The 23,862-nt window shown below is 41.7% G+C and overlaps 1 protein-coding gene across 1 annotated transcript in view; it reads left to right on the top strand.

Moving 5' to 3' along the window:
* Positions 1 to 23,862, top strand: part of Cpne4 (copine 4) — a 345,688-nt gene that overhangs the window by 187,743 nt on the left and 134,083 nt on the right. The window contains exons 4-5 of the mRNA XM_077793585.1: positions 20,836 to 20,907; positions 23,734 to 23,808. Of these exons, the coding sequence (XP_077649711.1) occupies positions 20,836 to 20,907; positions 23,734 to 23,808 (147 nt within the window). The remainder of the gene's footprint in view (positions 1 to 20,835; positions 20,908 to 23,733; positions 23,809 to 23,862) is intronic.

Raw genomic sequence — 23,862 nt, 5'->3', positions numbered from 1 at the left:
GATATATTTTATATGAGAAACTGAAACAAGCCCAGGCTGGACAGGAGTGGAGTAAATAAAGAGAAACTCGGCTTTCCAGTTAATGCTCTTTTCTTTTTTTAGTCAGTTTTTTCATTAGTTCCCTACAGTTATACATAATATTAGGGTCCATTTGGACATAATTATACAAGCATGGGATATAACTTGCTCCAATTCATTTCTCATTTCTTCCCTTTTCTCTCCCCTCTTCTCTCCTTTTCCATTTCCTCTAGTCTCCTGACTTTTCTCCTATTTATTTATAGTTTTTATTAAATGAATACGTTATGGATATATATAAAGATGAAACTCGGGCCTGGAGTAGTGGCTCAGTGGTAGAGCACTTGCTTAGCGTGTGAGGCACTGGGTTGATTACTCAGCACTGCATATAAATAAATGTTCATTGACAACTAAAATATATTTTTAAAAAAGATGAAAGTCACTGTAGTATATGCACATATGTACATAGGGAAATTTGGCTAGATTCATTCTATTGTTTCTCCCTTCCCAACCCCTCCTCCCTTCCCCTCAATCCCCTTCCTCTACTATTTCCTGGAATCTACTCCCCCAACACACACCCAATTTTCTTTATTTATATTTTCCCCTTATTTTGGTCTAGCTTCTACATATAGAGAAACCAGTTGATTTTCTTAAGCTATTAAAATGAATACGTAAATGAATACTGAGCATGAGATTGCAAACAGTTCTTTCTAAATATGTTTTTTTAAATTTTTTTATGGTTGTAGATGGCCAGCATGCCTGTTATTTTATTTGTTCATTTTTTTGTGGTGCTAAGGATCAAACCAGTGCCTCACACATGCTAGGCAAGCACTCTACCACCTCTAAATATTTTTTGATACTTTAGAAAGAGTTTCCATACGGAGAATCTTATTTGATCTTCTTGACAGTGTTGAGAGGGCAAGTGTCATTATCCCAGTTTATAGTTGAGAAAACAGAGGATCAGAAAGATTCAGTGTCTTAACAGAGCCAAGACTGGTAGTCGGGAAATTTTTATTCTTTTTTTAAATATAATAATAATTATGTACCATGACCAAGTGGGATTTATTCCAAGAATGCAAGGCTTGTCCAACATTTGAAAATTAATGAATATAATCCATCACATTATCGAGCAAAAGATGAAAAATGACAGGATCGTATCAATGTATGCAGGAAAGCATTTGGTAAATTTCAGCACCCATTCATAACAGAACATCTCAGCCAAAGAATAATAGAAGTTAATTTCTTCATCATGATGAAGAACATTCACCCAGCCTACAAGCCAAAACCATACTTAATGCTAAGAAAGTTAAAGCTTTCCTACTACTATCAGGAAAAGGGTAGTGATACTGTCTCACTGGTGTTTTTCCTTTCTTTTTTCTTTTGTAAATTATTTGTTCTTTTAGACATATGTGACAATGGTATGTATTTTGACCTATTAGACATACAAAGAGTGTAACTGATCCTAATTAAGATTCTATTCTTGTGGTTGTACATGATGTTACACTGGTCATGTATTCATGTAAGAACATCGGAAAGTTATATCTGATTCATTCTACTTGTCTTTCTGATTCCCATCTCCTTCCTTCTCTTAATTTGTCTTTGTCTAATCCAATGAAATTTCATTCCCCCACCTCCTTATTGTGTGATAGCCATTCGTATATCAAAAAGAACATTTGGTCTTTGATTTTTGGAGATGGTCTTATTTTACTTAGCATGACAGTCTCCAGTTCCATTCATTTACTGGCAAATGCCATAATTCCATTCTTTTTTAAGGCTGAGTAATATCCCATTGTGTGTATATATATCACAATTTCTTTATCCACTCATGTGTTAAAGGGCACCTGGGATGGTTCCATAGCTTAGCTTTTATGAATAGAGCTGCTATAAACATTGATGTAGTTGTGTCATTGTAATATGCTGATTTTAAATCCTTGGGAGTGGGATAATGGGGTCCAATGGTGGTTCCCTTCAAGGTTTTCTGAGGAATCTCTATACTGCTTTCCAGAGTAGTTGCCTCAATTTGCAGCCCCACAAGCAATGTATGAATACACCTTTTCCCTCACATCCTTGCCAACATTTATTGTTTCTTGTATTCTTAATACTTGCCATTTTCACTGGAGTAAAATGAAATCTCAGTGTAGTTTCAATTTGCGTTTTTCTGATTGCTAGAGTTGCTTAACCTTTTTTCATATATTTATTGACCCATCATACTTCTTCTTCTGTAAAGTGCCTGTTCAGTTCCTTTGCCAATTTATTTGATTTTTTGGTGTTAAGTTTTCTGAGTTCTTTATATATCTTGGAGATTAATGCTCTATCTGAGGTGCAGGTGGCAAAGACATTCTCCCATTCTGTAGGCTCTCCCTTCAAATTCTTGATTGTTTCCTTTGTGGTAAAGAAGTTTTTGGTTTAATACCATCCCATCTATTGATTCTTGAATTTACTTCTTGCACTTTAGGATATTTTTTGAGGAAGTCCATTCCTAAGCCAATATGATGGAGATTTGGGCCTACTTTTTCTTTTATTAGGTGCAGGGTCTCTGGTCCTTGATCTTAGGTCCTTGATCTACTTTGATAAACATTGACATAGCTGTGCATTTTGTGCAGGGTGAGAGATAAGGGTTAGATTTCATTCTGCTACATGTGGGTTTTCAGTTTTCCCAGCACCATTTGTTGAAGAGACTATCTTTCTCTAATGTATGATTAAGACATTTTTGTAGGAAGTTTTGATTCTTAATTCAGAGCTTTCTTCTGACATGACCTAGAGAAGATAATGTGAGGAGGGTACCTGTTCGGAGAACTCTTAAGGTTGTAGGTCAGATGGAGCAAATGAGCATCAAGTTAGACTCCTTTAGTGTACCTCTAGCCATGTTTGCAAAGCCACATCGCTCCACCTCCAGGTGGCATGCTGGCCTCTCTGGGTAGTATGTACATTGATTGGCAACAACTCTTTCATTTAGTTGGCCAACTGATTGGTGGAATTGGCCTTTCCTGCATTTCAGAGTTGGGAACAAATTGACTTAAATCAATTAGAATATTCCATTTTTATGACTGTCATGACTGGTTTAAGGAAGGACATGTAATTTTTTTTTAACCACAATAAGTTTCATTTACTCATCATTTCAACAAGCATTTATCAAGTGCTCTGGATATTCCAAGTACTGTGCTAGGTGCTAGAGACAAAAAGATGAAAAAGACAGTGGTCCTGCCGAGAGGAGCTTATAATTAGCTGGGAGACACAGAACCGTAAATAAATAATCAAAGTGCATATTACTAAGCTCTACAATCAAAATGCATTCTAGGAGCTTTGGGGGAAGAAAAAAAAAAGACTGACTTCTGCCTAGAGGGACCCAGCGAGTTCTCAACCCCCCCCCCCCCCAAAAAAAAAAGATGCCTCTGGACTTGAATCTCAAAGAATGAGCATGAATTCACCAGCAGAGAAAATAGGAGTCTGGGGAAAATGACTGGCACACACAAAACGACACACAAAGACAAGACACAGTGGCACAAGGGAATGGCAGAGAACTCTTTTTCGTAACAGATGGCTGGATGGTCCAGTGAGTGTGGGAAGATATCACAGAATGCCAGACCAGAAAGAAGGAGCCAGGCTTTTCAGATTGTAGAGCTTGGGATTGATGCACTGAGGCCCTGGTCAATGGGACAAGGACAAGATGTGATGTGTGTTTTACAGGTGCAAAGAGCACTGGCATTCCCATGAAGAGCCAGTGGGAGAGGGCAGGCACTGAGGCAGGGAAACCCCAGAGGAGAGTCCTGTCTGTCAAAGTGCAGAACCAACAATCCTGGAAGACCAGGTTGGGGAGGAGGTCTTTGCAGGTGTCTGGCTTAGGTGGCTAGAGGAACACTTTGGTTGTCCTTAAGGGAAATCATAGGGGAGTGAGGGTGAGAATAGCACGTGATACCTACCTGTTATGCCCAGGATGTTTGTAGAGAAATCAGAGGAGGTTTCCAGTTGGCAGCTGACCGTGTGGATCTGAAGTAGACCATATTGATTAGGATCCGACACCCTACAGATGATAGCAGGTACCATGCACATGGAGGTGGTCTCTTTATTTTTATTTTTGGAAGGAACCCTATTAAACATTGTCCTGGAAGCTCTGTGAAAGGTGCTGACTCCTTCACCCTTCAGGGTTTCCCAGGCTGTAACACTTGGGCATAAATAGGAATTTTTCTTCTTTCTTGAAATTGCTGTTCTTTCTAGTATGATCACGCAAAATGAAGAACCATCACATTTCTCTTTTTTCCTAACAGAAGTGGTGAGAGAGGATTCCTTCTCCTGTATGCAGGTGGGAACGGAATGATCAGGTGCAGGAGCTCTTCAATAACCCTGGGAATGGCAGGGTCAGGGCCTGAGGCTCTGTTTCATAACACTCAAGTGAACACACTCCAGAGCCTGATGATCTGGGGTCAGATCCTGGCTCAGTGTTCTCAAGTTGTTTGTCCAGAGGCAAATTCCTGCCTCTGCATGAGCCTCAGTTTTCTTCATTTGCAAAATGGGGATCATAATAGCAAAGACCTCAGGGATGTACAGTGGAATCGTGCATATAAAGTGCTTGGCAGGGTCCTTGGCATGAGGGAACACTCAGGGTGTTACAGAAGGCTACTCTCAAGGTCATGAGAATCTAGGAAGTGGTAAGAAGAGTCAGCATTGGTTTCATAGTGAAGGTGGACAGACAAAAAGATAAAAAGATCAGAAGGAAGTCCCCACATTCAGGGCAATCAGTAAAATACAACTTGTCATTTTGCCTCTAACTTGTTGAGTGTTTCCTTTAATCCAAGGGATTCAAAGTGTAAGCCTGTGCTCCTGCAGGTGTATGTCCTAACAGTTACTCTTCTGAGATGATTTTTACGTAAAAATGGCTTTAAATCAGGTCTCTGAAATACTGGGGGCAGCTCTTCCCATCTGTATCTTGCCACAAATAAGGTCCCAAAGGAGAGAGAAGGTGAACTCCCCCGAACCATGCAGGAGGTCACACACATTCAGAGCCTGCCTGCTCCCGGGGTCTACAGGTGCTGGCTCTATTCATCGGTTTGTCCCATTCTCCCTGTGCCCTGTGGAACAGCAGGGCTCTTGGCTTCGAAAAGAATAATAGCAGCCCTCAGCATGCTGGAAACCCGAGTTGGCCGTGAAGTTGGGCACGAGCACAGCAAGTGACTTCGCACTGAGCAAACAAATGCCAAATGAAGCAAAGAAAGGTTCATGTCCTCGGAGAAGCCTGGAGGCAGCATTTAGCAGATGGATGAAGGGAGTTAGCACAGGGACACAGGGTGCTCAGAAAGCTGTGTCCTCCTTCTGGGTGAACTTGGAGATCATCCTTAGATTTCTATTGCCCAAAAGGAGGCAGCAGCGAAGCCCCTCTTCTGTTCCACCTAAGAGAGGGCATGCCAAGGAGAGATGTGACTGCCCGCTGTCTAGAACAGGGCGCCAACTTTCAAGATGCCACCTTCATGTTCTCTTTTATGAACTCATTCATACCTCCCCAAGTTTTCACACTCCTTTATCCACCAAAGACAGGGGACACTGAGTCGTAAATAATAAAAAAAAATGACTTTCCATGGGCCATCTAGGTCAGTTATCCAACATCACTAGCTAGAAAGTAACAGAACCAGGTCTCCAATGTAGATCTGCTTAGCTCCAAAGCCCTGCATGAGCTTTTTCACTTATTCCCATAGTTTATCACTAACCAGTATAAATTACAAAGTAGCATTTTTTAAAAATACAAAGCTGAATGGGAGTTGGCATTGCTCCCATTTTATTGATTTTGTTCCCTTAGTTTTTTTGTTTTTTTTTTTTTCTGTTTTAGACAGAAATAATAGAGGCAGCTTGTAAGTCCTCTTGCAGAGAAATTGCCTTGGTTCTCTTCCCTCAAGGTTGCATTCTGAATTTGCTTTAGAATTATGATGTGGCTTCTTAAAAAGTATCAGTGTGACTGTCAACCTCCCCAAACCAGGACCTTACAAACTATATATGCCCTCCTGACCTTCCTTTCACCCTCACTGTGCTGAATGAACCCATTATCTAAATTCAGTAGTTGCCCCTGGGCTCCAACTCTGCTTTTCTTGGGGTCAGTTTCCTCTTCTCCCTGGCGCAACTATATAAACCTTCCTCTTTTCCTTGCCATGGGGCTGTTCTTTAGTGTATTTTCTCCTACAGTGGTTCTGAGGACATCTGTTAAAACCAAGATCTTCCTGCTTTCTGTCATGTTAAGTGGGGCAGGGAAATCTGCAACCCCTGGAGAGGTCAGACTGTCTTGGGGACCTCTGACCCTTATTCATAAGAGAGGGGTCACACACCATCTTCCCTCCAGGCTGCGGTTCTCAGACTCTAGCCTGCATCAGAATCACCTGGAAACACTGTGCTACAGAGTACTGGGTCCACCCCTAGAGTTTCTGATTCAGAAGACCTGGGGAAGGACTCCATCTTTGCATTTCTAAATTCCCAGGTTATGCTGATTCTGTTGGACCAGAGACCGTACTTTGAGAACCCCAATGCCTACTAATGAATCTTGGACTCTGTATCTTGTTTTAATTATGAAAGGAACTAATGATTTAGGAAAGTGGAGAAATTAAGGAGGACTAAAAAAAAAATCTGAAGAGAAGGTGAAAAATGCATCATAAAGTTTATAGTCCTGCAAGGGAGCTTGATGTTTATGTTCTTGAGGGAGATCTTGATTGCCCAGGTTTGTTTGTCCCAACCCATTAAATGTAGTTGGATGTACCTATTATCCATTCTGTTGTTTTCTTTCCAGAGGCAGATGAATGTCAGGATCATGTCAACCCAGGAGCCTTTGAAAGGACTGGCAGACTGCATGCTGTCATGATTAATGGGAATTTGGTTCAGGGTTGATATGACCCCAATTAGTGGTCACCGGGGGTGTGATGATGCCAAGGGTACTCTCCGACTTGATGTAATGCCCACAGCAAGATTCCAGGGTTAGCATTTTGTTGCATAACATCGAACACCCTCATAGCTTAAAACGGGTGGCCCAGGAAGTCAAACGGACATGTTATAGCAGGCAACTCATTTCCTTTCAGCTTCTCACACGTAAAGCTTTCCCTAACTTTGCAGAATCACTGCCAGCAGCAGTCACATGTGTGATGAGTGACATCGTAAGTAAACCACATCGTCTCTACTTCTATGCATGAGCCAGGGGATCCTGGGAAGAAGTGCTACTTTCTATTGTTCTGCTCATAGAAAGGTGGGACTCCAATAGAGTGGTTAAGGGTGAGCTGGTCCCCAGTTCTCCAAGGAGAATAAAATTGATTCTTACCTTCTTCTTTGCTACCTTGGGCAGGCAATTAATCCTCTGAAGGTCAGATCCCAGGAAAATGTCTCTGCTTTTCCTGGAGTTCTCTCTTTTGAGACCTTTAAATTTTCTGTAGCGTATCTAAAACAGGAGTCATGAGTCCTACATCTTGTATCTCCCACCAGCTCCCTGTGCGGCTTTGGGTAACTTATTTAACCTCCCTGTGATACAGTAGCTTTACCTATAGGTGAATTCATCTCCAAATCCCTTCCGGTTCAAATAGTCAGTGATTCTCATTCACCTCTTAGCTTTGACCTTTCTGAAATCAAGCATCCTTTCCTGCATTCTCCTTCCTTCTCAGGAATCCTCCCCACCCCAAGCCTCATCCCTTCTCATCGATGATTAAGCACAGGGGATACTTAGCATTTCCCTCATGCTAAATAACAGATGTCATTCAATCACAGATGGTATCAGCCTACCTTAGCACTCCCCCCTAGGGAAAGCAATCCTTGTGCCTATTAAATTTCAAAGACAGTTGTGAAAAGATATATTTAGGAGCCATTTAAATTGGCCCTGTTTATAGACTCTCTTTCCCATAGGTTGGCAGTAATACAATCTCTCTCATAGCCTCATATTGGTGCAGAGGAGGAGAGCAGGAGGGTGGGAACCAAAAGACTACCCTGTCAATGCTGAAAAGCAGTTCCAAGTAGTTGTCCTGGTCTTAACCTTCTAAGCTAGACCGATGTGGGATACTTGGTCTCCAGCCTATCCCACATAAGCCACCTGGGATTAGAGGCAGCTGCCTGAGACCCCCAATCACAGCTCCACTTATGTTGTTTCCAACCAACTTTCATTCCAATCTCACTTCCACCCAGCTCAGAACTTCTGGCTATAAATCCAACCTGGATTCCTGTCTCCATGGTGTTGGTGCACAGTCTTCCCACGGAGCAGCCTTTGCCTCACCTCGACAAATGCAGTCTCTGGTTGCATCTACTCAATCCTCAGTATCCCATGTGCCTTAGATAATCCTAGCCCAAAAGCAGTTGGGCTTATGGGTGATTTGTAGGGTCACATCTGTGTTTTCCTATAGTTCCTAAAAGGACCTTTTATCAAATCTATACTCAGAAAAAAAAAGTTAGTAAAAACATCATAATCAGTCTGCATGGCTGACTTCGAAGCACTTACCCTCTAATGAAGGAGTAAGGCAGACAGGCATTGTATAAATTCTTAAACTTTAGAACTTTTGAAACCTGCGAGACATTCCAATCTGGGAAATTTGTGAGGAATCCTTCTGGGTGAGGGATTTGCTGAGGTTTTTGAAAAGCCATTTTGCAGATACTTCAGGTAAAGCCTCCATCCCCCTCCTTGCCCACAGGGAGGAGAGTCAGCTTGGCTAATCTGATTCTCATCTTTTGTAATATTATTTTTTAATGACAGAAAAGACCTGAGAGGGCTTGGAGCACTAATAACTGATAAGTTAGGGGAGAACCACTGAATCGGCAAAGAAGTTCAGGGATCCCGCACAAAGCCTAGGACCTCCAGCTCCAGCCTAAATTCAGAAAGAGATTATTTGTGTTTTGAATCAACCTAATGAAGTTTAGATGGAGAAAAACAATAACTGCTTCGTTTACAAAATCATTCCCAAGAGTCTTAGTTGCAGATCCAAGGACAAAATGAGGCTGGGTATGAATTAATTAACTTTGTTTTCGATGGAACAGGGGCCTCTGAGGCTTCTCTGTTCACCAGTGCAGATCAGCAAAGGTACCTGATCCGGAGCTCAGCTCCAAGGGGCCCCCAAGGGAGCTGATCACTGCACTTCACTCCCTTAGAATGTGCCCCACCAGGAGACTTCATTCAGGCACTCCCCCAGGCCATCATCAGAAACAAAGGAGCAGAAATCCTCCAAACCTTTCTCTCCCCTCCGAGATTCAAATCAGGAAAGCTGCTATTAATGTGCTGACACAGCTCCTGGTGGATCCAGGAAAGCTTGAAATTGGGAAGAAGACAAAAGTAGTGCTGAATTTAACCCAAGCAGTGCAGGAGTCCCGGTACTGCTCTCTGGTGCACCTGGTTACTGCTGGAACACCTCTAAACATGGGGATTTCAACTTCTCGAATAGGGTCACCTATGGTGGCTCTGCTAAGAGTTGATCACAGGTCAGGTAGTTATGAGCTCGGGGCTATCAACAGACAGCAACATCATCATCACTAGGCCACGATGATGAGCCACAGAGTGGCACAGTAGAAGTTAAGCACTAAGCCTTTGGCTTCCCTGGGCATTCAACTGCTTTTCCTTAGCTTCATGGCCTCTGGGCTTCTGTTTCATATGCTCAATAAGAAGATGCCCTTTCAGACCCCCCAAGTTTCTTTCCACTGACTTCCTCCTAAGTGGTCATTTGAACAGAGGAAACTGATTTTCAGGGACCTTGTTGCATTCCAGATAGTTCTTAAATGTGGTGACCCCACTTGATTAAAAGGTAAACTCTGAGAATGCAGTGAATCCTCCCTCGATCACACTGACTGCAAGTTGCAGACCTACAATTCAAATTGATCTGATCTGGAGACCTGCCCTCTCATTAGACCACATTGCTCATCAAAGTGCTTTCTTACAACCCTTTGTAGATCCAAAAGGCAGAGTAGTAATTCTTCCTAAATGCTATCATTAACTAACTGCTCACAGAGGTCCAGCATGAAGCATCCTTTCCCAGAAATTAATAAATCCATGCCTCTATCTGGAAAGTCTTTCTCCCACCTCAGGAGGATCTGTGACAGCCATCTGCAAATGGCCACCCATTTTTGATTGTTTATCTGAAATACTTCTGGAGCAAAAATCTAAGCAACTTACAGCAGTTAGGTCCTGTTCTTCTCTTCACATGGATCTATTTTGCTCATTAGCCATTGAGAACAATAATAATATGTCTCTGATGTGTATTCATTCATCTATTCCATGAATAATGCATTCAATGAATGCTAGTAATAATAATAATAATAATAATAATAATAATAAAATACTACTGCCAGACCCTATGCTGAAAGCTTTAAACCAACTTTTTGAATTAATTCTCACAAAACCCCCAAGGGATAAGTGCCATTATTTTCTCATTTTTCTGCTAGTCACCTAAACTTTTAAATAACTTGCTTCAAGTTACTTAGGTAGACATCATTTTCTTTAACTTTTTCATTGGTTCTTTTTAGTTATACATGACAATAGACTGTATTTTGACATGTCAGACATACAATGGAGTATATCTTCCCATTCTTGTGATTGTACATGATGTGGAGTATACTGGTTGTGTATTCACGTAAGAGCACAGGAAAGTTATGTCTGGTTCATTCCACTGTGTTTCCTATTCCCATCACATCTCCCTTCCTTTCATTCCCCTCTGTTTAACTCAATGAACTTCTATTCTTTGCCCCACCCCTTATTGTGAGTTAGCATCCTCATATCAGTGAGAACATTCAGCTTTTGGTGTTTGGAAACTGGCTTATTTCACTTAGCATGATAGTCTCCTGTTCCATCCATTTACTGGCAAATGACATAATTTCATTCTTCTTTATTGCTGAGTAATATGCCATTGCATATATGTACCACATTTTCTTCATCCATTCATCTGGTTGAAGGGCACCTAGGTTGGTTCCATAACTTAGCTATTGTGAATCGAGCTGTTATAAACATGGATGCGGCGGCTTCACTATAGTATGCTGATTTTAAGACTTTTAGGTATATGAGGTACACACCATTTTTAAGTGGGGGAGGCCCAAGTTAAACCTAGACTTTCTGACTCTTAAGCCACCCTTATGCCTTGGACAGTTTGCAAAACACTTCTTACCAGCACTTTTAACAAAGATGCGGAGTATAGCTGACCCCTGGGAAGCCCACATCATTCGGGGCCCACAGGATGGGGCCTTATGTCTTTAGGTCCCCAAGATCAACAGATATTGCACTCTGACAGCTCCTGGAGTCTCTTGTTCCCAAGACCCTCCCTCAGTTCTGTTGGAGGCTGTGGGGCCACAGTCCAGGCTCTTCAAGGACTTCCTCCACGTGACATGAGTTCCCTCCGTTGCATTATTTCAGGAAATGGTTTTGTTGTTTTCCTATGTGTGAAGGTAATACAGGATTGTTGCAAAAACTATTTAGAAATAAAAAGAAAAAAATGAAAGATCCCTTCATCCCACTGGTGAGAGATGACTCCTAAACATTCTGGTGCATAATCTGACAGATTTTTTTTCTATGATACATATACATATTCTTTTTTAAATGAAAATACGGTAATTTATACATGCTTTTATTTTTTGCTTCTTTTAAACCAAAATACATAGTGAGCATCTTTCAGTGTCACTGCATATACTCTTGCATTATTTGTTTTAAGGGCTACAGGGTATTCCATCATAGCAAAATACATGTGCTGTCTCCTACTGTGGGCATTAAGTCTTTTTCCAGTTTTCCAGAATTATAAACTTTTGATGAGCATCATATCACATACACCTTCTCTGCCCAACACAGATTATTATTATTTTTCTAATAAGTTAACAACAGTTGGAACATTTGGGCACACCTTTTAAGGACTTTTATACAAATTGCTAAATATCCATATATCCAAATAGAATCACGTACCAACTAACAACCTCCCACAGTGCACAGTACAGAGGTATCCTTTTCTGTATCCTCAGTACACCTCCAACTTTTCATTGTGTGTGTGTGTGTATATATATAAATTATAAAATATTTTATAATTTGCTTCATTTCAGTTCCTGGTACTTCCCTTTTTCCTCCCCTCCTCCCTCCCCTTTTCCCTTCCTCTATTTCACTGGTCCTTCTTCTATTTATTTATTGTTTTTTTTTTTAAATTGGTGCCTCATACATAAAGGTAGAATTCACTGTGGTACATTCATATGAGTCAATCACCAAACAGCCAAGAAGTCACCCCTTACCTTGAATTGGATGTCCCCCAACCCCACAGAGCCTTCTCTAGCCCCCAGATGAGCAGGATGGACACAGAGGACTGAATCCCCTCATCCTCAGTCACCTCATGTTCCCGGAAGTTGGTCCTCCCAACCCCAGAGGGCTTGTTCAGGGGCTGAGAGTGCAGTGAAGCAAGGAGACACTGATGTGGGCCTGCCTCAGTCTCAAACCTGCTTCTATTTTCCTTCATATACTCCCTCTCCTCCTCTGCCCTTCCATTTATCATCCACGCATTAGAGACTCTAAGGTTAGGACTCTTCTGAATTCGGGACTTGTGTATACAACAGTATCTAGATACTATCTCCACTTGGATAACACACAGATCCAAATCAAATCTCAAATGCAACAGCTCAAAAACCCAAGTTCACCATTTCCTCTTGCTTTTTTCACAGCTCCCCTACCCCCACCCCCAGCTGCCTCTCCTCCAGTGTGCCCCTCAGTGAATGAGGCCTTTATCCTGCCAAATGCCAGAAGCCCAAAACCTGGGAACCCTCCCTCATTCATCCCACTCTCTCCCCCTGCCCATCAATCAATCATGAAGCCCCATCAATTCAGTGTCTTAATTATCTCTATTATCTTAACCCCGTCCAGTCCACTGCCAGGATCCCAGTCCAAGCCAATAGATCACTGTAGTTATCTCTAAGTGGGGACTGATTAGATGGGAAAGAAAAGGAGCATTTCTTAATTTACCTGTGTATGCCTAATGCTAGAGTTTTAATACTCATACTGCACATGGTAAAGCTAAGTGGTAAGATGATATTTTCACCCTTTCACAGGTGAGGAAACTGAAGTACTCAGAGTAAGCTGTCCAATGTCTACCCCCAGGGCCAAACTTGCAGGTGATTCTAACTCTAGGTTATGTAGCAGGAGTGAAGATAGGGATCCAGTTGGGGAAACATTGCAGTGGTCTACAGGAAGTGAAACTCTCCCCCTTCTTGAGGCCAAGGAATCAGATTGGGTCACTTTGCACACCTCTTAGGATTTAGCCCAAGGCCTGGGTCCAGTCCTGCATCTGCTATTTATGGGACGCAGGAGAGTTTGGCAGTTAAGAACGTGGATTCTGGAGCTAGACTGTCTGGATTCAGACCCCAGCTCTGCTACTTACTGGCTGTGAAAACTTGAGTATGTCACCTAATCTTTCTGTTAAGGACTAAGTGCCGGTCTCCAAAAAGATGTGTCCATGTCCTGAGAACAAGAACTTGTGATGTGGCCTTATTTGGAAAAAAAGTCTTTTCGCATCTAAGAGAAAGATCTCAAGATGAGGAGATTATCCTAGATTCACCACTTGGGACCCAAATCCAGCGGCACAGAGGAGAGGCACAGACAGAAGACAAAAGGGTCACCTGAAGAAGGAGGTAGAGTGAGCCCATCACAGGCAAACCAGTGAGGGCAGCCGCCAGAATCAGGAAGAGATAAGATTTGGAATCTCCTCTGGAGATTGTGAAAGGAGCTTGGCCCTGCTGATGCCTTGATTTTGGGCATTTGACCTCCAAAATCCTGAGAGCCAATTTCTGTTGTTTTCAGCCACCAAGTTTGTGGTGGTTAGTTATTGGCAGACTGAGCAAACAAATACGTTCTCTGCACCTCTAACCTCTGAGCCACCCACAGGGGCATATGATAACCCCTCCGAGAGTTGCCACGTGGATTGAATGAATCGATATACATAAAGCACTTGACAGCAATAGCTGTCATGTAACAAGGGCTCCAAAAGCAGTATTCATTATGACTTTCTAACAGCTGTGTGAGCCTCTTTCATTTAAAAATGGTCAGTGAATCCCCTCCTTGCCCCTCTGTTCTGTGAACGGCTGATATTTGGTGGCCAGCCTCCTGGTAGACAAGTCACAACCTACCAAAGGTCATGTCAAAAAACTTCCATGTGCCCTTGCCCTAACAAATTGCTCTGGACTGGACACTGGGTGACTTGTCTGTGCCTCCCTTCTGTGCCGCTCTTATAAGGCCACTTGTTGCTGGATTTGGGTCCCACCTGGTGAATCTAGGATGATCTCCTCATCTTGAGATCTTTCTTTTCTCCTTCTCTCGGCTGGCATATGGCTTGACTGGGGGACTGGGATGTGAGTGGGGTGGAGTCAGGGGGCAGGTGGCCTCTGACTAATCACGGAGCCAGATCATTTGTGATGATGGTGAAGCCTAACCCAAGAGACCAGGCAAAGGTGGGTAATTAATACACAAGCAGTCCTTAAATCCCTCCCTCCCCCTCGGAAGCTCTCTCTCCATTCCATCTCTTGCTAATGAAGTCAGAGAAAGGGTAAAAGCCTATAATTACTTGAAGTAATTAGAACCCTACTTAATAGAAAGCTGAAGACAGGAAGACCAAGCCACTAGATTACCATTGATATCATTCCCTATGATATCACTCTGAATCACTCTCTCCAGGGGGGGTCCTTTTTTGGGTCCCCAGTGGAGAACTGAGGACTGTCCTGAATTTATATAATATAGAAGCGCATAAGAACATCACCCTACTCCTCCCCTGCATGGCTGATAAAGCTTCAGAATTGTACCTCTCCTAGTTCTTGCAGCTTTTCCCCGTCAGTGAATCAAGTCCAAATCAGAAGAGATTAGTATTAAATTTTAAAATACATCTTTCAAATGGGATCATATTACAGTGAAATCTTTTGTCTGCATGCATTTTCACTTTCTAGCTCACAGCTTCTCAGTTTTAATGTGCGTGAAAAGCACCTGTGCATGTAAGACCACTTTTGAATCAGTAGGCTGGGGTGGTGTCTGAGACTGCATTTCTAACAAGTTCTGCAGCTGGGGCCGGGGGCGGGGGGCGGGGGGGGGCAGATAGCACAGGCTGGGGGAGGGGCAAGGGAAAAGTCCTTATTAGTCCCACGAGCGACTTCAGTTTCCTCCTACCACAGTGACTCTTCCATACTTCTAATGTGGATCTTGAAAAATAAATGACATCTGTCAATGGAAGGAAAAGGGTGTGAGCCACCCTGTGTTCAGGGAACAGCATAAGAAAAAGCACAAGTCTTTAAAGTTTTTTAAAAAATGTTCTTTAAAATATATTTTAAGTTTCTCTGTACTTGTAGTGCATATGACAGGCCTTAGTTTTAAAGGGTTACTCATTATTGGGGCAAGGTTGTGGGTCCTCTAGGTAAGCAATGGAAGCAAGGTTACCAGGACATGGAGGCAAAGCACCAAGACAAGAGGCTCTCACGTACTACCTATCTTGAGGTGCTCTAATTTCTACCAGGTAAAGTGATATTACCAGAAGTCTTTGGAAGGGGTGGGGGACGTAAAGGTGGGGATTTCCCTAAAATCAGCCATCATTGCAGTTATCACTACAAACCTTCCCAGGACTTTGAGTCTGACTTTGGGATAAACTAATCTCGGAGTCTCCTGTGTCTACTGTTAAAAACCACTGCAAACTTGGTAGCTTAAAACAATGAAATTTCTTCTCTCACGGTTTTGACGGTCTCCTAACTCCTGGGGTTGGTAGGACTATATAGTCTCTCCAGAGGCTGTAAGGGAGAATCCATTCATCGCCCCTTCTGACAGCTGCTCTTCCTTGTCTCGTGGCCACATTATTCCGAATACCCAGCATCTTCCCACCTGTCTTTGATCTGCCTTTTCTTTGAAGTGGGCATCATCAAATCTCCCTCGGCTCCTTTTCAGAAGGGCACTTAGGAGGACTCAGAGGCTACCTGTTTCATTCAGCACCGTTTACTCATCTCAGGATCAAAGGCCTTTCTGTTTTGTTTAGCCACATAAAGGTTGTAGACACAGGTTTCATCCATATTGGGGGGAAGATGTGAGTATTGTCATTTTTAGCTCACCCAAAACAACATTGCTCAACTGTCTACAATCGGAGTTCAACAGAGCGGAGAAGCTGGTCTCAGGATCCACACAGGGCCTTCTTTCTGTCCCTTGTGTTCTCCCTGCTCCTCATGAACCTATTTCCCTCTGTACCTGTGGCTCTTCTACCTGGAGCCTCCCCTCCCCCCCCTTCCCTCTTGACTCCTCGGTTCTCCTCTTCCATGAGCTTCAGGACCAGGGCAGTTTCTGTAGAAATGCTTTCCCTGATCCTCTGGGCCAGCCAGGCCATGGCACCACCTTCCTTCTCCTTTCCAAGTTGGAACTTGACTTATCTCTGGGGGTCAGCATCCTTACCTGCTCTGTGCCATCACTTTATTCTCAACACCCAGCACTGAACAGGCATTCAATAAAAATGAAGGAGTGAATCTGGGTTTCAACTCTTGCAGGCTTGATGTGTTAGTTGACCCTGGCTGATGCAATAAAATACCAGAGTGAGTGGCTTAAACAACAGAAATTTATATTCTCACGGCTTTGGAGGTTTGAAGTCCAAGATCAAGGTGATATCAGAATTGACTTTCCTTCTTTCTCATTTTTTTTTGGTGGGGGTGAGAGGAGAAGGAAGATTGAATCCAGGGGCAATCTACAACTCCAGCCCCTCATCTTTTTTAAAAAAATTTTGTGATAGGGTCTTGCCAAATTGCCCAGGCTGGCCTTGAACTTGTGACACTCATGCCTCAGCCTTGATTAGTTGGGGTTACAGGTATGTGCAAGCCTTCCTGTCATATTTTAAGGCTTCTCTTCCTAGCTTGCAGACAGCCACCTTCTCTCAAAGGCTTTCTTCTGTGTGCACCCTTGAGAGGAAGAGGGTGAGGAAGAAAAAGGAGGGAGAGAGGGACAGAGTCTGAAGGAACAAGGGAGGGAGGGGAAGAGAGAGGGAGAAAAGGAGAGAGGAAGGGGTAAAGAAAAAGTTGGGGGAGGAGAGGAGACAGAATGGTGAGGAGAGGAAGAAAAGAGAGCTCATGTGGGTATCATGCATCTTCCTCTGCTTATAAGGACACTAATTCTATCAGATTAGGACCCCACCCTTATGATCTCATTTAACAGTAATTATCTCCTTAAAAAGCATCATCTCCAAATGGTCACATTGAGGGTCAGGGCTCCAACATATGAATTTGGGGAGGGACAAAATTCAGTCTGTGACACTGTAGGACCTTAACTTCCCTAAGCCTTGCTTCCTTCATCCCAGTTGCTTGGGAACAAGAGAGAGTTTGATCATTAAATGACAAGAATCGAGGTAATGTGAGGAAAGCCCCGTGTATTACCTTACCCAGAGCAAGGGTCTTGGTTGTGTGCCCCAGAACAGACGAGCGTTGGAGGGTAAGTTGATCTTTTGAAAGGTGAAGGAAATAGCAGGAGAATGGTCAGTGCACACTTGTCCCCAGTGGGGGCATTTACAAACAAAGCTCTGTAAGGTCCTGCAGTGGAAGTGTCAAACTTTGTTTTAATTCTATTACCTCCAATTTTATTTTCACAAAGATTTTATTCATTTACTAAGCACTGACCTTTTAAAAAGTGAAAATTTCTAACAATACAATTGGGAATTATCAGTTCAGGCTAATAGAGATGTGACTGTAAAGTTTGTAAAGAGATTTTCAATCTGTTTCTGTCACCCCTGTAGCCTGTGAACCTGTGCCTGGCACATAGAAAGTGTTCAATAAGCATTTGTTTTTGCAACAGTTTTAAAGCAATTCCCCCTGAAAAAAAAGGCATTCTGAAGATATTTTTATGAACAACAGCTTTGTGAAAAATGATTGTCTAACTATTTTGAAGACTTTGGGGGAAATCACAGCTGAATATATACATGTTAAAATATTGGCTTAAAAGTTTGTTTGTTTTAAATTCTGGCTTTCATCCCATTCATTATTTAAGTGAAACTCTGAGCTTTCCTTTTAAAAGAAAGAAAGAGAATCTAGGCTATCAGAAGCTATTGTCCATGGGAGAAGACCTGCCTCCACCCTCAAATCTGTGTGTGGATACAGGTCAGAGACCTCGGAGGTACTAATGTCCCTCTGGTCTGATCTTGCTAAAAAGAATGTTTCAACTTCTATTTACTCCCTCTACACTTTACCCTCTTGTTGAATGCTGAGGTTTGCCAGCTGTGACCCCACAATAAGGTGAACAGAATCAAATTAGAGGATTTCTGACAAGTGTGTCCCCTTTACCCTCAATGCCAGGCAGACCTTACTATTTGTTGGCCTCCTATGTCAGCCGAGGCCAGGGTGAGTCCTTGTCACTCTCCTCATTCTCTGACAAGACCTAAGGTCTTTTTCAGGCTGGCGCAGTTCAGAAGCAACAAAGCATACATGATAAGTGAGATTTGCAACAAAGAGGCTTTTCTCTATAGATCACCACTCCAGCTGGGCATCCCTGCTATTTTTGCCCAATAGTCCTAAGAATGGCAACACCAAGGGCAGCTCATTGCTTGTCCATCATTATTACCATGAAAAGTTTGCAATCCTAATTATTTACTCATTCTTCGGAGATGAGATGGAAGCATGGAGACTATAAAGCAAGTTTGTTTTGTCTCCTGATTGGTTAGCCACTTGTATGCCCACATACCCATTTCCCAAGAAGGAATATGTCCTGGGAACTTGCTTATCTTCCTAGCACTTGAAAAAGGCAGGAGCTGGTCATGGTAGCATTCTCTTCCCACCCTATAAAGGGCTATGATGGTGTTTCTAGATAAGAGGAGAGGGAAGTACGCCATCCAGGTTCTCAGGCTAAGTCTTTCCTTGAAGAATGATAATATGGATCTTGTAAGATGGTTTATAAAATAGTCAACCCAAGCCTGGTAACCTCATGAATGGGTTATTACAGTGCTGAGAGGGTTGAAGTCATGGGTAGGTAAGCAATGAAACACAATAACAATGGAAAGAAATATTTCTATTATATTTCTATTTGGGAAATGGATATATTGCCTCGTTTTACTCAGATGTTGGCCTGGCTACTGCTTCCAGGTGACTCTGGCTTTGTCATTAATCATGTGTCTTCCCCACTCCCCTCAATAAAAGACACATAGTGAGAAACTGTAAGCTCCATGAAGCCAGAGGTTGCATCTGAGTTTGCTTCCACCCTGAGTGCCTCGCACCAAGTTTAGCACACAGGAGAGGCTGCACAAATATTTGTGGAGTTGAATAAAACATCAGCCATATGTATGTACTCCTTAAATAGGAGTCATCGTTGTTGTCATGGAGTTTGTCATTATCATCATCATCATCATCATCACCATATCATCATATCATACCAGGTGGCATTTTATAGAAAAATTCCTTCCTCCTCAGATGATAAGGATCTCAAGTTGGCTTGGCCTAGGCAGCTTTTCTGGACTTTTCACATTTGGCATTTAAATGCTCTTGGTGTTTTCACTGCTTTAACACAAAGACAAAAATGTATAGTATGAGAATATCAATAAATGGGTGTGTCTCCCCGCCTGGCATGGTGATTTCCTCTCATATCTTTCTGTGACTATGTATTATATTCTATTGTGCAAACAGACAAACAGAAAAATACACCAAAACTTCATAACTTAAAAAAAGTGTTCATTATCTCACAATTTCTGTGTATCAAGAATCAAGGTGCAGTTTTTCTAGGTCCCTAGATCTTCAATCAAGGTGCTGTGAGTTATCTCTGGGCTCAGCCTGAGAGTAGATCTCCATCCAAGCTTGTACATGTAGCTGTAGGCAGGCCTCAGGTTCTCAGGGGCCGTTGGTTAGGGACATCATTTCCTTTCCACACAAGCCTCTCTATGGGACTAACTTACAACTTGGCAGCATGCTTTCCCCAGAGCAAAGTCTCAGAGAGAGAGGAAATGGAATCAGAAAGATGGAAGTCATGGGCATCATATAGCCCAATCTCAGAAGTGGTATAGCCTCATTTTTGTGTTCATTAGAAGCAAGTCACTAAATTCATCCCACACTCAAGAGAGATGGATTACACAATAATATGAATACCAGGAAGATAGGATCATTGGGGACCATCTAAAATAAACAATGCCTACCACAGTGGGTGATGTTCTCCCCAAGAATAACTTTCTAAATCCTTTTCTCCTTTTGGCATCATGGACTATATACTCAACCTGGATCTCAATGCCTTTCCAAACTTCTCTTTAAAAAAAGGAAATCAGAGGAATGGGCAGGTTTGGCTAAGAATGACTTCCAATATGATAATGATTTTTCATTGTCAATTGCACATGTGCACAGACACTGGATCATGGAGAGGACCCCAGCTACTCCTCTTGACTTGTCTCAGCATCAGCTTCCTGATGATTGACTTTGTAGCCTCCCAATGAATCTATTAAGAACAGAACCCTAGAGGTTGTAGACATAAAAGCTACATATTTAGACATTGGGCTCCTTTTCCTCCCTGCACCCCATCCCTCACTTTGCAGAGAGGTATGGTGCTAATTTGAGATCATTTTGAAGCTTCATTTCCATTATCTTACTGTACATGTTCAATATTATCTATTTAACTTTGATATAAATGCCTCAGGAACAATTAAACCTCCTTCTTCCTAATTGACTGAATTATGTGTAAGTCTTCACTCCCTTTCTTACGCCACACACGATCAGGGGAAAGAAAGAAAGGAATAACCTATACTAAGGGAAGCCCACAGAAGAATCTTGAAATATAAATGGACATCCATGTCATAATTTCAAATAGAGCTGCGAATGCAGAATTATGTAGAGGGAAAAAAAATTAAAAATAGACCTTCGGTTCTATGACTAGCATTTCTCATTTTGTTTCCTTTTGTGCAGATTGTTTCCCAGAGAAAGCTGTCCAAATCCTTGCTGAAGCACGGGAACACGGCAGGAAAATCTTCCATCACGGTGAGAGCTCCCTGAGTAGCCCTCTGCCCAGATTGGCCCAGGCAAACCCAACACTTGGCAAATAGACCCTCTGCCTGTTGGACATTGGATGCTACAACTGCTGAACTATCCAAGTTACTTACCTCTTTCTTTTTTTTTTTTTCCTTCTTTCTCTTTCCTGACAATGCAATTTTGATCCTTCTACCCTTAGGGGAAATGGGGAAGAAAAAGGATTTGAAAATGAGGTTACTCCCTTCTCCTAAGCACTTCTGCAATTGCTATACAGGTTTTAATAGAGGAGAAAGTTGATATTGCTGAACACAGTAATAATATGGAATTGTCTGGGGTTTTCAGATCATCAAAGTTACCCCCCGACACCTGCCCTCGATTTAGAATTAAAACTCTGTGCTTTGTGTTAATAGCATTCAGTCCAAGGTTTGATCTGTTGCCTGAGAAGCAGATAGCCCAGCATTTAACACTGTCTTTGATATAATGGTTTGGAACTATTCTGTCCGATCTGATTCTGTAGCCACTAGACATGATCATTTAAACAAATAAAATTATTTAAAATTAAATAAAAGCAACTACTCAGTTCCTTAGCCACTCCAGCCATACATGAATGCTCAATAGTTACATTTGACTGGCAGCTACTTTATTGCACAGTGCAAATTATAGGACATTTTTATCCATGCAGAATGTTCTATTGGAAAATGGTGAAATTATTTCTACATAGGAATGGAAATTTTCATATGACACTCCTTGTATTTGAAACTTTGACATTTCATATTTGAGTCTTTGAGAAAAGTAGAGAACAGTTTTCTAATCATTTAACTGTGTGGATAAAAAAGAGTGAGAAAGGTCAAAAAATAGTACTAAGAAAAATCTAAATTGCTAGGAAGGCAAATTGCAAGGAGGCAAAGCTACTGACTTCTTTCAGTTCCTCCTTTTTAACTTGAGAGTGACTTGTTCATTTTTTTAAAAGAAGAAAGCAATGTTTTAAAAGAAAAAAAAAATTCAAAAGGGTCCCTTTGTGAATTGGGGCATTCTGTTAAGAACTTAACTGAGTGTGTTACTGGAATATTTAATTAATTTATTTATTTTTGTGGTGCTGAGGGTTGAATCCAGGCTTCCTACATGCCAAACACACTCTGTACCTCCAAACTACAGCCCCAGCCCCTGTGGCTTCAATATTTTAAATGACATTGTCATGTCAAGGCTTCTTTCTTTTATAATCGATAATGAATCGAGTGCTCTTTGAAGAGCTCACTAGTGCTGTAAAAAGCCCAGGGTTCACTCCCAATGGCCACAAACCCAGTGGACCCAGGTATAAAATATTGCTGTGGTTCTTTCCCAGGAGAATAAACCTGATCTTCCTACCTGTTCTCTATGACATCTTGGAGATTTTCTTCCTCCATAAATCCCAGAAAAATTTAATCTTCTTAATTTTAAATATTTAAATAGTCCCTTTTATCTTGGGTCCCCAAACCAAAACATTGGCTTCAATAGCTTCTGAGAATATGTGTGAAATTTTTGAGACGACCACAGATAGAAAAGATTATAACTTTGATCAGCTTCCCTAAGGTGTCCTGTGACCACAAAATAGGTAAGGACCACCACTCAAATAGAAGATAAAAGGCATTGGGGTGGTAAGGGACAAAAGTGAACATATATATATATATATATATATATATATATATATATATATATATATATATATGATTCCTGAGTTACTAAACAGTTCTTGTTTTTCCTGTATGCCTTGAGTCTTCCCTGTATACCTGAGTTTATCTTTTATACCTGAAAACTTATGTTTCTGACTTTTAGTATCCCTCTTTAGACAACCTTTTTAGCCTTAATCTTAGATGTAAATAACCTTAAGTTTTCTAGAGGCTGCCAGTCAGTATTTAGAGCAAGTCCTAATGGAAAAGTTGAGCTCAGAAATAAATGGAGATAACATTGAATTAAATCTTAGTGTCTCAAAAAAATCAGTTTGATAAGGATGATTGTGTGCTTCAGTCCCTGAGTACATGTGAAATCCTAACATGTAAATGTTATATGCAACTAGCCCAACCCCTAGATTTTTGTTGCTTTTTTTTTTTTACTGCTTTTCTCTTGATTTTTTTCACCAACTTCTGCTCTAAGGTTTTGAGAGTCACTGGCTAGAGTCCCTTTTTATACACGAGGAGATAATATTGTCCAATAGGCCCTTTCATAATGTCACTTTATAAAAAAAATCTTTGTCAGAGAAGAGACTTTTTCTTCTTCTTCCTGACCCTCCCCCTTCCTCTTTCTTCCTTCTTATTTATTTGTTTGTTTATTTATTTATGCTTTCCTCTCTTAAAGCCCAGGAACAGTCTTGTGAAAAGCAGAAATTAGAACATATCTTTGACCATCATGGTCTGCAACAGACACAGAGATGAATTCATCTTCTCATCCCTTGTTGGTCTGACTCCAGATAGTAGAGAAATATAGTTATTCTTTCTTCTTCGTAATTCCCCAAGGAGAAAAATATACACGTAGTTATTTATGGAGGTACCATCCAATGCTGAGTGCCCTTTAAAGAAAGAAGCTCTTCCAAACTGCTGTCCCTGATATTTCTTCCTCCAGTATGGGTCCCATCTCTAGATTCTGATGCTCGCCATAAATGTAATCTAGTTGTCTACTGCTGTCTTTTCCAGGGACCTTTCAATACCCTGGTGTGTCATGTTTACCAGGGTTATAGGCAAACTTCTTGCCCAACATTTGTTTTGTCAATTTTCAGACCAAACATGAACTAAATTTGCCACATGGCTTCTTGGGCTAAAGGATCCACCCTCCACTGCAGCTGATGTGTGCTTTTTCCTTTAGGTAATCGCTGAAGAATTATCTGGCAATGATGACTATGTGGAACTCGCATTCAATGCACGAAAACTGGATGACAAGGTAAAGTGTATGGCCATTAACCTCATCGAAGGAAGTAATAAAGCTAGCACACAC

Source organism: Urocitellus parryii, chromosome 2, assembly GCF_045843805.1.
Source record: "Urocitellus parryii isolate mUroPar1 chromosome 2, mUroPar1.hap1, whole genome shotgun sequence".
Lineage (NCBI taxonomy): Eukaryota > Metazoa > Chordata > Mammalia > Rodentia > Sciuridae > Urocitellus > Urocitellus parryii.
Note: the sequence above shows the minus strand (reverse complement) of the source record. Positions and strands in the feature narration are given on the sequence as shown.